This window comes from Schistocerca piceifrons, chromosome 5 (assembly GCF_021461385.2).
Source record: "Schistocerca piceifrons isolate TAMUIC-IGC-003096 chromosome 5, iqSchPice1.1, whole genome shotgun sequence".
NCBI lineage: Eukaryota > Metazoa > Arthropoda > Insecta > Orthoptera > Acrididae > Schistocerca > Schistocerca piceifrons.
The window spans coordinates 445052153-445065264 of NC_060142.1; the positions used below are offsets into that span (position 1 = coordinate 445052153).

Here is a 13112-nt window from a genome sequence, read left to right on the forward strand (position 1 = left end):
TCCATGCTACTCTATCCTGTGCGAGCTTCTTCATCTCCAAATAACTACTGCACCCTACATCCTTCTGAATTTCCTCATCTCTTGCCTGCCTCTACGATTTTTAGCGTCCACACTTCCCTCCAGTACTAAGTTGGTGATCTCTTGATGCCTCAGAACGTGTCCTACCAACCGATCGCTTCTTCAAGTCTAGCTGCGCCACAAATTCCTCTTCTCCCCAATTCTGTTCAGTACCTCCCCATTAGTTACACGATCTACCCATATAATCTTCAGCATTCTTCTGTAACACCACATTTCGAAAGCTTCTATTCTCTTCTTGTCCAAACTATTTGCGTCCACGTTTCACATCCATAGATGGCTACACTCCATACAAATACTTTTCGAAAAGACTTCCTGATGCTTAAATCTATACTCGATGTTACCAAATTTCTCTTCAGAAAAACTTTTCTTACTATTACCAGTCTACATTTTATGTCCTCTCTACTTCGACCATCCAAAGTTATTTTGCTGCCCAAATAGCAAAACTCATTTACTACTTTAAGTGTCTCAGATCCTTATCTTATTCCCTCAGCATCACCAGATTTAATTCCACTATATTCCTTTACTCTCGTTTTGCTTTTGAGGACGTTCATCTCATGTCCTCATTTCAAGACACTGTCCATTTCGTTCAACTGCTCTCCCAGGTCCTTTGCTGTCTCTGACAGAACTACAATGTCATCGGCGAACCTCAAAGTTTTTCTTTCTCCTCCATGCATTTTAATTCCTACTCCAAATTTTTCTTCTGTGTCATTTTTGCTAGCTCAATACATAAAGTGAATAACGTTGGGGGTAGGTTACAACTTTATCTCACTCCCTTCCCAACCACTCCTTCCTTTCATGCCTGTTGACTCTTATCACTGCCATCTGGTTTCTGTACAAATTTTAAATAGCCGTTCGCTCCCTGTATTTTACTCCTGCCACCTTCAGAATTTGGAAGAGAGTATTCCAGGCAACATTGTCAAAATCTACATATGCTAGAAACATAGATTTATCTTTCCTTAATCTATCTTCTAAGATAAGTCTTAGGGTTAGTATTGCCTCAAGTGTTCCAAAATTGCTACGGAATGCAAACTGCTCTTCCCCCAGGTCAGCTTCTGCCAGTTTTTCCATTCATCTGTAAAGAATTCGTGTTAGTATTTTGCTGCCGTGACTTATAAAAAAAAGGTATTTGGCATTTTTTCGTTCCAAAACAGCCCTGCGGATTCCAAGATGGCTATCCACAGCAAGCAGCTAAAATTTTTACTATTCCTGAGATACCGAACTCGAACAACCTTGACAATTTTCTTGATATCTTTTTCCGCTTCCGAGATACAGAGAATCCTGTGAGGCGAAAACGTAGTTCATAAAGTTATGCTACACGAAGACACATGCTGTAAAGAGTCTCCGTTATCGTGAGAAGGGTTCTGGGAACCCGATGTTGAAATAACGAAGCACATGCATATTTTTTGTGCACGTAGAATCCTGTCTGAAACGTAAATTTAATTTCGTGTTATTTCAGATTCACATCAGTAAACCACCAAAATTTTATTGACCCATAAAGTTCTTTTCATTCGAATGACATGCCCTGCTGTGGCAGGGAAAAAGAGCAACCGGCAGAAAAAGCGCTATCAGATCACAGGCGAGTATCCTCCCGTTTAAAAATTTTTTCAAAAGTTTTGGTGTGCGAAAATTTTCGGGTTTTTTGTGCTCAGAGAGAAGAAGACAGTGACATTGAGAAAGGTACATAAAAATAATAAATACTGGAAGATAGTAGACAGCGGTTGTGGTACTGGTGTAGAAAGAGCAAAAAATACTTTAGAAGTATGAGAAAAAGAGAGCAACACAGTGGTTGTGTAACATAATTGACAGTTACAGGACAGTGCTACGAAAAGAGTGAGGTAGACAGTGCCAGTGGGAGAGGAATAAAGAGAGGGAGAAAGTGGAAGTGGGAGAGATCCACTGATAATGAGAGAAACAGTCTATGACAGTGACAACGAGGAAGAGAGCGACAGTGAGACGAGGCAGCAGCAGTGAGAAGGAGTGAATGAGATGGTAGCAGTAAGAAAGAGCAAGAGAGAGAGACAGTGCGAGCGAGAGCAGACAGTAGTAGCAGGACAGAACGAAGGAGACTGTGGCTGCGAGGCAGAACGCGGTGACAGAGAGACACAAAGAGATAATGACAGTGAGTGAGAACGGGAAAATGGGAACGAGTTATAGAAATGGACTAATGGGTGCGAGCGAGTTAGGGCAGCTTGTGGGAGTAAGAGGTGAATTGCATGTTAAAAAGATCGAGAACTTTTGGAAAATTTTTAAAGGTGATGACGAAGGTAGAATGAGGCAACTGTTACCCACTTTTCAGGCAGAGACTTTATTTATTTATTTATTTTTTTTATTTTTTTGGTGTTCCGATAGAAACATTTTTCGATGGTTTATACAAAGAACTCTTAACTGTACATCCTATAACTCATTTTCTGAGCCAAATAATCATTCTTACAAGTGATCGCTTACGTTAATGCTTGATAAACTGTAATCAGTTGTGCTTACATTACGATGGTTTACTACTGTCATCACATTCTATAGTCAAATGCAATATAAAGTGGACCTACCGAGAAAATGGCTTCAAACATATAACAAATATTGATACTCTAGGTGTAGTTTGTCGACACCAGTTGGGTTTTAAGGTGCTTTCTTTAAATACTCTTATTTACTAATCTGGTTTTAAAACTATATGTTTTTATTTAAATACTTGTTTCTTCTCCAACCCAGATTCTCTAACGCGAAAGTGTGTGCCGTTGAATGAGCTGCACTGTTTATCGCAGACAAACTTACATAAATTGTGTACACATTGCTATGCATTTCTAAATAGCATTTACGGTCATAAACTTAATCTTGTTTAATATTCTTTATGCACTGGATGATATTGTATTGATCCCCTGATAATTCTTCTTTTGCTTGAAGCGAGATTAGAATCTCCACTAGCGACTCCAAACATCCCACTCCTCTGATTTTATGAGTGAACAGCAGCTACACTTCGTCATTACTATTCTTATCGAAACAGTTTTCCTTCTGACATTTGCTAAGGATTAAAACTGAAACATTTATATTGAAAGACGTACAAATATTATGTAAAAAATATGCTGTAGTGCGTTAGTCGATCGTTTCAGGGGGACCTGAAATGACTAAAGAGGAGGATGTGACGTCTACACTTCCACAGTTCACTTTACTCTGGAAGAGAAATTTGGTATTTCACACTGCAAAAGATTTTAACTGAAAAAGAAAGTGTTTTTAATGACCGTATGGGCGCATTTTCTAGTTACTGCCTTGGAGAGCAGATTGCTGATTTCGTAAAGCCATGCCGACACCGCAGCTTCCATAACGGCCTTCCATTCCGGCGTTCTCTGTTTCTTGCTCCTGTCCCCTATGATTTCAGAGCCATCATATACTTTTGTTAGGCCATTTCTGCTGCTTGAAACAAGTCGGGAGTTCGTAAAGTTGGTCGTCCACAAGAAAACTGTGATAGGCTATGCGACTCTGAAGCCTCTCGAATAGCAGGGGCCTGTAGTAATTAGCGAAAGGCTAATTACAGGAACTCTGCCAAGTTTAACAACCATATTTAAAGCCAAGCGTACGAAGAAGAGAATTCTGGCACTACTGCAGGGCACATTTGATTAACAGAAGGCGGCTCTTTCGCCGACTGCGTCAGTATCTCATCGGTTCATGTGGTGCTTTAAAAATTATTTGAAAGCACGTTAGCTTTTATGAGTCTCGAACATGTCACAGACTAAGATAAGAGTAAAATATTAAGTGTAGCTTTGAGCACCGATGAAACTACAACGAATACTATAATATCTTTAAATTAGACCCTGAAGAATGCTAAAGTAATATCACTGTGCAAGAAGGCGAGAAAAAGTTTCCAGTAAGCAGACGAATAAATCTACCGGACACATCTTGCAACTTGCAACCTGTACCCCAGGATTATAAATAACAAACTGAATAAAAGCTTTGTTGCGTATTCTTCATGGACATTTTTCTAGAACCGAAAACCGTTCTTCTGTCCGTGTAGCTTGACACCGCCTTTAGATAATTAAACCAAAGTTTCCTCGACAACTATCCCTCGAGACATCCAGCTGAGGAATGAAGAACCTAAATATTAAATTAAAGTAACTAATAACGTCGACAATGATTAATTTGGGCAAAGTTTTCATGTTTTAATTTGCATATTAATTAATACAAAATATAATAAATGGATTTTCAACGTCAAAATTGAGTTTTAACCAATTAACGAAGTATAAAGAAGTAAACTGTATCAAGTTTTTTTTAAAGAAACTATCTGTGGTGTCACTGCCAGACACCACACTTGCTAGGTGGTAGGTAGCCTTTAAATCGGCCGCGGTCCGTTAGTATACGTCGGACCCGCGTGTCGCCACTATCAGTGATTGCAGACCGAGCGCCGCCACACGGCAGGTCTAGAGAGACTTACTAGCACTCGCCCCAGTTGTACAGCCGACTTTGCTAGCGATGGTTCACTGACAAATTACGCTCTCATTTGCCGAGACGATAGTTAGCATAGCCTTCAGCTACGTCATTTGCTACGACCTAGCAAGGCGCCATTACCAGTTACTATTGATGCTGTAAAACATGTACCGTCAAGAGCGATGTTCACCAATTATGGATTAAAGTTAAGTATTCCAGCAGCTACGTACTATTTTTGCTAGTCTCATTTCCCTGACTTGTTAAGCGTGAGCTTAAACGCGTGCCTTTCGGCTTCCTCCTAGTGAATTGGCTGTCTTGCCAGTCCACAACACTATCTTTGTTATTTTTTCACTAGTTTTCAAATGTTGGTACAAAGTAACCCCTGCTCGGGGCTGCTTTGGAGCACTCACTTATTTTAATACAGATTGAATACAAATCACATGTTAGACTATTGTAAACCCTTACACAACGATTAGGGAATAAAACGACCATAAAAAATAGCAAAAAAATTATTTACTTATTTAAATACCTATAAAGAAAACATAATTTTAGATTTGAGTTGATAAACATGAAAAACCTTTATTTTTGTTCTACCGATTCTTTTAATGTCAATTTCTTGTACTAACTCAAAATCAGCCACCTCAGGAATATTAAAGTGTCCTCGTTTCATGAGCTTGGTAGTGTTGATTTTTTTTCTTCATGTCAGTCCACTCATAAACAAGAATATCCTTTTTGTCGGGCCACTTCCAGAAGTTTTTGGTCTTGTTCATACAGCCTACTGCAGGGCCTAACTGGCCCCCATTATGCAGTTTTGTTATCTAACATGACAACAACGAAGTCGCCTTATTTCAAGTTACGTTTTAATGATTCTAAGTTCGGTGCCAGTGGTGCTTCCTTGATAAGCTCGATGGTACCAACTTCTTCATCGAAATATTCAGATTTACTTTCAGTTAAGGAAAGGTGTGAGCCATCATCAGAAGCACTGTCATCATGAAGACTGTAGGAACTAGAGTTACCTGTTATCCTTGCTGGTTCTTGTTTTCTACACCGGGTCCCTTTTTTCGGCTTAGGTGTAGAAGCTGATGCTCCTTCAAAGTCCATTTCATGTTCGCTTGACTCATCAATCATCAAACAACTTTGAACAGAAACTTTTTCCAGTTGGAACATCCAGCTTCATACGTTTCTGAGTTGGCCTTGTACTTTTTGTCACGTCCCTCCTTTTTTCTGCAGGCTGTCGCGCGAAACTTTCTCCAATTAGACTTTTCATAGGGCTGTTGAAGTTAACATGTTGAGGCAAGCGCTGCAGTACTTTGGTCCTGTCAAAAGGCATGATACATGTTCTTTTTTTTTTTTTTTTTAAATCCGTAAATAATACTTTCCTTCTTCTCTACATACAAATAATCAACCAACTGTTTTAGCAGTTTAGGAAATTGATTCTTGGGAAAGCCTGTCATTGTCTTGTTTCTTTCCTCCCACGAAGTCAATATCTTACGCCACTCCTTTTTAGTAGGGCCATAGTAGGTGACGTCCTATTGCTGGGTAATATGTGGCGAGTTCGCTGGTAGACTCACAAATTTTACATCGTTATCCTCAGAAGCTTTTATAATTTCTAAGTTGATATGGGAACTTAAGTTGGCCTCATTCACAACCTTGACACCAGGCAGCTTTTTCAACCCAGGAAGTAAGGTGGTCATAAACCAATCCTCGAATGTCCTCGAGTCAAACCAACCACTTTTTGTTCTGTTGTACCTGCATCCCGCAGGATCACCTTCTGTCCATGTAGACCATAAATACTCATACACTGCGTAGGGTGGTAACATCTCTCCACAGCCACTTCCAGAACACATCAAAGAAATACAAGACTTTGTTGACTGCATTATACGTTCAGTGTACTTCTGTCCCCTTTTACAAATTATCTTTCTTGCTCCAGTGTCATCTCGCAGGTTCGACTCGTCGTAATTCCATATGTTCTCATCTGTAACGTTACTGAGAACAGTTTGTATGTTGTCAAAATGATCATTGACTACCGTTTCATCAATAGCTGCCCTTACTCGTTTAATGATGCTTGCTGTATGCACCGTTAACTTACGGCGATGTTTTCTAAATGACGCTGCCGAATCTGGACCTGAAAAGTTATTTGTAAAACTATTTACTGTGCGCCCCTGTTTGTCAAGATAGTATTTTATGGAGTATCTTAAATCAAGATCAGTGACAGGAAATCCAGATGTTGCTACCTTGTTAATAAGAGCCTTAAAGGCTTGATCTTCTGAAGACTCTAGCATGGCCATGTTTTCTTTTCAGTTAAGCGTACCGGTACCGGTAACCCATAGGTTTTAAGCGTATTTATTATTGTGCTTCTAGGTACATTTTAATAGTGATTTGCACTTCGTTGTGTTCTTACTCCACTTCGTATGCCCATCAAACAAGCTTCCAAGGTCTCAGCATTACAAGCAGTGTACTTTCTTGAACCTGGCTTTCTCTTGTAGGTTCGCGTCATTCTGTGGTCAGCAGCTGGAACAAAAACAATCAAAATAGTACTGCACAACAGTAACGTATACAACAATGTTAGTAAAATATTTTTGTTTTAATTTGGAAGTAAAAAACGTATTTGTAAATTGATGGGGCTACTTTAATCCAAATTAGGCCTGGTACGAAGTAGCCCCGAAAAACTAGTTTTTAGTCGAAGTTTACAAAAAGTTAAACATGTACTGTTTAAAAAAAGAGTAAGGAAAACCAATTGTCACACATTGGCAACAGATTACGAAAGAATATATTTCGACACCTTATTTTTATGTTGTTACAGAATTCGTGTACAATAAAAATTTTGGAGGTAAACAAATCACACACCAAAACAAAAGTTTACAAAAATACCTAAATATGTTGTTTTGTTTGTTTAGCACAAAAATTTAAAACTTTTTTTGTGTTGGACCAAAGTAACCCCGCAAGGACCAAAGTAACACCGGTCGACGGTAACGCACATTTCAGTGTACATAGAAATCAAAATGAAGAGCGTTTCGTTTCCACATGCTGCTGTGATTTACTTAATTTCTTAACTGGATTTTTTAAAAATTCAGTTAAGAAATGGAGGGGAACAAAAAAATTAAAATACATGAAAACGCAAGTACCTCTATGGACTGAAAGTGGCGTGTGGTGTGTCCCACAACTGCCTCGAGAAATGTAATTGCAATGCTCGTTATAAAACAAGGCTTTGATCATACAAGATGAATAAGTGCAGTGCTCGTTCTTTTCTCTGAATTCTTGATATAACTGGTCGTTGAGTTTGGCCACTGCAGACCACGAACTCACCGCCAAGGTGTTCGGGGAGTACAACATGTTGTATTTATCACTTGTGGGCGGCGTAACCATGGAAAGTCATAAGACCGTGAAGGATTTAAATATAAGTTAAGAACGAGATTAACGGTTATTTATTTGATCTAATGTTTGATATAAATCACAGTAAAAAGTTATAGGGAGCAAAGATTACTGGAATTCAAATAAAATTACGAAGTAACTGACACGTTGGGGAAGTACCAAAAAGTGTGGAAAACTGGATGGAGAAAGCGCGAAAAGATTCGCAAAACTTTTACTGTTTCACACAGTTTTACGATTTGTAAGAAACCAGTGGAATAATAAGGCCACAAAATGAAGACCAAAATAGGTCAAATGTGAGAAGTAATTTGTGCAGCCGCAAATTTTTGTATAGTGTTAGGAGGAAGTGCCACGAACAACATACTAGAAATCCTAACAAATGACGGCTGAATGTGGGAGAGGGTGTGCGTTTTTTTCTTCCATAGGACTAATAGTTTGCACATAGCGAGCATGTGAATATGAAAATCTTGCATGCGCTTTCTGAATGTCAAGTAAACATAGAAGGTTGCATAAACTGGGAACGGTAAGGGATCTCAATTATCCTGTATACTCTGCAGTCCACCGTGAAGTGCATGTTAGCGGCACATCATACCAATATTATCTATTTTCTTTCCAATTCGACTTGCGTACAGAGCGAGGAAAAATCACTGTCTAAATGCCTCTCTACACGCCCTAAGCTCTCTCATCATTTTCTCATATTCCCTACGCAAGACATACATTGGTGTTGGTGGCAACATAATGGTTGCAAGTCATCTTCTAATATAGTTTCTCTTAATTCAGTCAAGTGTTTCCCGGAAACTAGTCGTCTTAGGATTCCCATTTTTGACCCCAGAGCCTTCCTTTACACTTCCGTATAGGCTATACCGACCTGTTACTATCCTAGCAGTGCATCACTGAGCCGTTGTATGTCTACTGTCATACATATTTGATAAAGATTCCAAAGTCTGTAATAATAGAGTTGTTCGTACCAGTATACCGTCGACGACAGAGGCACTGCACTGCATCCTTCCAACTAATCTCTGTCTTCCATTTGCCTCCCCAATACTAATTTAACGTTGTCGTCCGATTTTATATTGTTTCTTAGTATTTGTCCTAAATACTATACTATGTATCATGGTCAAATTGTTCACCGTTAATCTATACTGGCGTGCAAATCATTAGGACGAAAGGAACTTTAGTTTGATGTGTTATTGGTTTAAATGGCTCTGAGCACTATGGGACTTAACTTCTAAGGTCATCAGTCCCCTACAACTTAGAACTACTTAAACCTAGCTAACCTAAGGACATCACACACATCCATGCCCGAGGCAGGATTCAAACCTGCGACCGTAGCGGGTGATGTGTTATTACCAGGTAACATAGCTCGGTGGAATATTCAAAATTTCTGGGTGTGTGCATTGATGAGCAACTGAATTAGAAAAAGACATCGATGATTTGCTGAAACGGTTAGGTTCAGCTACTTATGCTATTAGGGTTTTTGCAAATTTTGGTCATAAACATATCAGTAAATTAGCCTACTGTGCCTATTTTCATTCACTGCTTTCATATGGCATCATATTTTGGGGCAATTCGTCATTAAGAGAGAAAGTATTCATTGCACAAAAGCGCGTAATCAGAATAGCAGCTGGAGCCCACCCAAGATCACCTTGCAGACATTTATTTAAGGAAGTACCTTTGCAATACATATATTCATTTAAAAATTTGTCATTAATAAACCATCCCAACTCAAAAATAACAGGGAAGTGCAAGGCACACAAGTATATCCTGTTATTGACCATAGCTCGTAAACAAATTTCAAATTCCCTCGTAACGGAAGCAGCACTGGAATTCATTAAATACAAATTCACCAAGATTCATATTACAAAAAGTATTTACCTTTTTAAGAATTTATATCCCACCAGAAAGCTTAGATGAAGAAAAATCCAGACATCCTTCCACGTTTAGCGAAACTTTCTTGATTAAAGGAGACTGAAATAAGTGATTTAAAAATTCAGGACACAACCGGTTTGAATCGTTACCAGTACCAAAATTCTATTTATATTTTTATACTGCCAAAAATTAATTGAACAACATCCAAAAAGCCACATTATTAACAAAATCAACTTTAAAATGCACTTTTGAAGAGCAAATGTGAAAACTACTTTCTAGACAAATTGCCTTTGTTATTAACGAACAAGATTGTAAAAATAAGTTCCTATATTAATTGCACCAGAACAATACACAATTGGTTCAAACCAGTTGTAAGGTGGCTTTAATTTCGCACCTTACAAGCACTCATCTACATACTTTGCTGTGATTTACAACCAGAATCAGGTATCATTTGATAGGTTGTACATCGTATATACGAGTATTTAAAGTAGACTGACATTGTCGCGTACACCTTGTAAATTACTGTTAACGCTTATTGCATGAAAGTGATGGAGTGTCTTCATTATCAAAATGGCGCAATGAATGATTGCCTATACTAGCAGAGGTTGGAACGCCAGTGGAAACGTAACGGCAGGCATAACTCAGGCCCTGGGTGGAAAACCCACACAGGTGTGTTGGTCCTGCTTAACACAGGAAGTAATCCAAGACGGACTGTCGGGGCATCTGAGCATTGAAGCACAATACAGCAGCGGCTGGCCGGTATTATAGCGGGGCCAGAAGGATAACAGGATAATACTTTGGAAACTCTGAAAATCTTGGACACAGCAGAGAGGAACAACGAAGCGTTACCTCGGAAGTCACGCAGGCTGGGTTACTTCTGAAGATTTTTACTCTTAGAGGTCTACCTTTTGTGGCGGCGTTCGTAGCGACAAACAATTCGCTGTAGAAACGGCTTACGAAGTCACCGCCACACTTTTAATAGCGGGCTGACCGGTCCGCTGGAACAGTGAACAGAAAGATGAAAACCCAAACACTCTGATTAAATAAAAGTCGGTACTTATCTTTATTTAACGAAGATACAGAAACACAGTAGTGAACTCCGTGTCTACAGAAATCTGTCTAGTTAGAGTCGGAGCGGCTAGGTCAACGTCGGCTGACGACAAACAACAACTCTGCTGCTATGAACACACAACTGACTAGCAAGTACACAATTCGGTGGCGAGTATACAACTGAGCGGCGAATACAGAACTGTCCTAGCGCTCGCGACTCCAGCGCTTAAGAAACCAGAAGCCAGCGGTGGCGCGCGCAGACTTGCGGCGATTTCCTGTCTCACTGGCGCTGCTTATGCGGACGGCGTCCGGACTTTGATGCTGCCAACCTTTTGGCAGCGGGCTCGGGTGGCATTACTGGCTAGGATATAACACTACCATTGTATGTTTTCCTAATTAACGGGGATAGGTATTTCCTCACAAACTTTCTGCATTGGACGACGAAAGGCTGAAATATGGTTGGTCGTCGTTCAGAAGAATCTGTAGAGAGAGAGAAAATTCCGTGGTTTCGAGACTGTGATAAGCCTTCTGCAGTAACGATGGAGAGGAGCCGAGCTTTGCTGGGAAGCCATAGGTGGAGAGAAGAGGACTTGGGTTTTGAGTGCCAGAGTTTGACGGTCGCTCAGTGTCAGCTTTCGTTGGTACATACGGACTTTCTGTCTTTGCTCTAAGGAGGTTTTGTAGTTTGTAGGTTTAGGCACTGTACTGTTGCGAACTTATACTGTTCTGGACTTTGCCTCCAGGTAGTGAGTCGTAATTGAGTATGCAGAGTTCAATGATTGAGAGCGCTTCTTCTGCCTATATCCACTACAGAACACAAAGAGGAGAAGACATTATTAGATTATACTAGTCAGAGGACCACCTTCTGCCATCCTAGTGTTTGAAAGAGTTTTTTATCTTGTGCTGGAGTTCTTCCATCGTCGCACACATGTATGAGAATCATCACTCCGACGAACTAGACGCAGTACATATTGTGATATTGCTAATTGCTTCAGCTTATTAGGGCTGTGAAGCTAAACAGCTATGTTTATTTCCACTGAGGTTGCACACCAGTGTAGATCATCTTTGAATGTATTGTCTTCTTGTGTTTGATATGCAGATGATGTCAATCATCACGCATTGTTTGTATTAGATCGCATAGCCATAAAAAGTGGCAGATTTGGGCAATTGATCAATAATATTAGTTAGGAAATTCATTTGTATCTCTTTATATCCATTGGACATTGATATACAGGGTGAGTCACCTAACATCACCGCTGGATATATTTCGTAAACCACATCAAATACTGACGAATCGATTCCACAGACCGAACGTGAGGAGAGGGGCTAGTGTAATTGGTTAATACAAACCATAAAAAAATGCACGGAAGTATGTTTTTTAACACAAACCTACGTTTTTTTAAACGGAACCCCGTTAGTTTTGTTAGCACATCTGAACATATAAACGAATACGTAATCAGTGCCGTTTGTTGCATTGTAAAATGTTAATTACATCCGGAGATATTGTAACCTAAAGTTGACGCTTGAGTACCACTCCTCTGCTGTTCGATCGTGTGTATCGGAGAGCACCGAATTACGTAGGAATCCAAAGGAAACTGTGATGGACCTTAGGTACAGAAGAGACTGGAACAGCACATTACGCCCACATGCTAACACCTTTTTATTGGTCTTTTTCACTGACGCACATGTACATTACGATGAGGGGTGAGGTACACGTTCGACGGGCGTTTCATAGGACGTGGAGGACGCATAAATCGGCCAGCCCGTCTTACACCTCTGGACTTCTTTCTGTGGGGTACGTTAAAGGAGAATGTGTACCGTGATGTGCCTACAACCCAAGAGGATATGAAACAACGTATTGTGGCAGCCTGCGGCGACATTACACCAGATGTACTGCGGCGTGTACGACATTCATTACGCCAGAGATTGCAATTGTGTGCAGCAAATGATGGCCACCACATTGAACATCTATTGGCCTGACATGTCGGGACACACTCTATTCCACTCCGTAATTGAAAACGGAAACCACGTGTGTACGTGTACCTCACCCCTTATCGTAATGTACATTTGCGTCAGTGAAAAAGACCAATAAAAAGGTGTTAGCATGTGGGCGTAAGGTGCTGTTCCAGTCTCTACTGTACCTGAGGTGCATCACCGTTCCCTTTGGATCCCTACGTAATTCGGTGCTCTCCGATACACACGATCGAACAGCAGAGGAGTGGTACTCAAGCGTCAACTTTAGGTTACAATATCTCCGGATGTAATTAACAGTTTACAATGCAACAAATGGCACTAATTACGTATTTGTTTATATGTTCAGATGTGCTAACAAAACT

General features: G+C 40.0%; 1 protein-coding gene across 1 annotated transcript in view; it reads right to left on the reverse strand.

Moving 5' to 3' along the window:
* Positions 1-6856: 6856 nt before the first annotated feature.
* LOC124799066 overlaps positions 6857-13112 on the reverse strand; it is a 241288-nt gene continuing 235032 nt past the window's right edge. The window contains exon 4 of the mRNA XM_047262605.1: positions 6857-6999. Within this exon, the coding sequence (XP_047118561.1) occupies positions 6857-6999 (143 nt within the window). The remainder of the gene's footprint in view (positions 7000-13112) is intronic.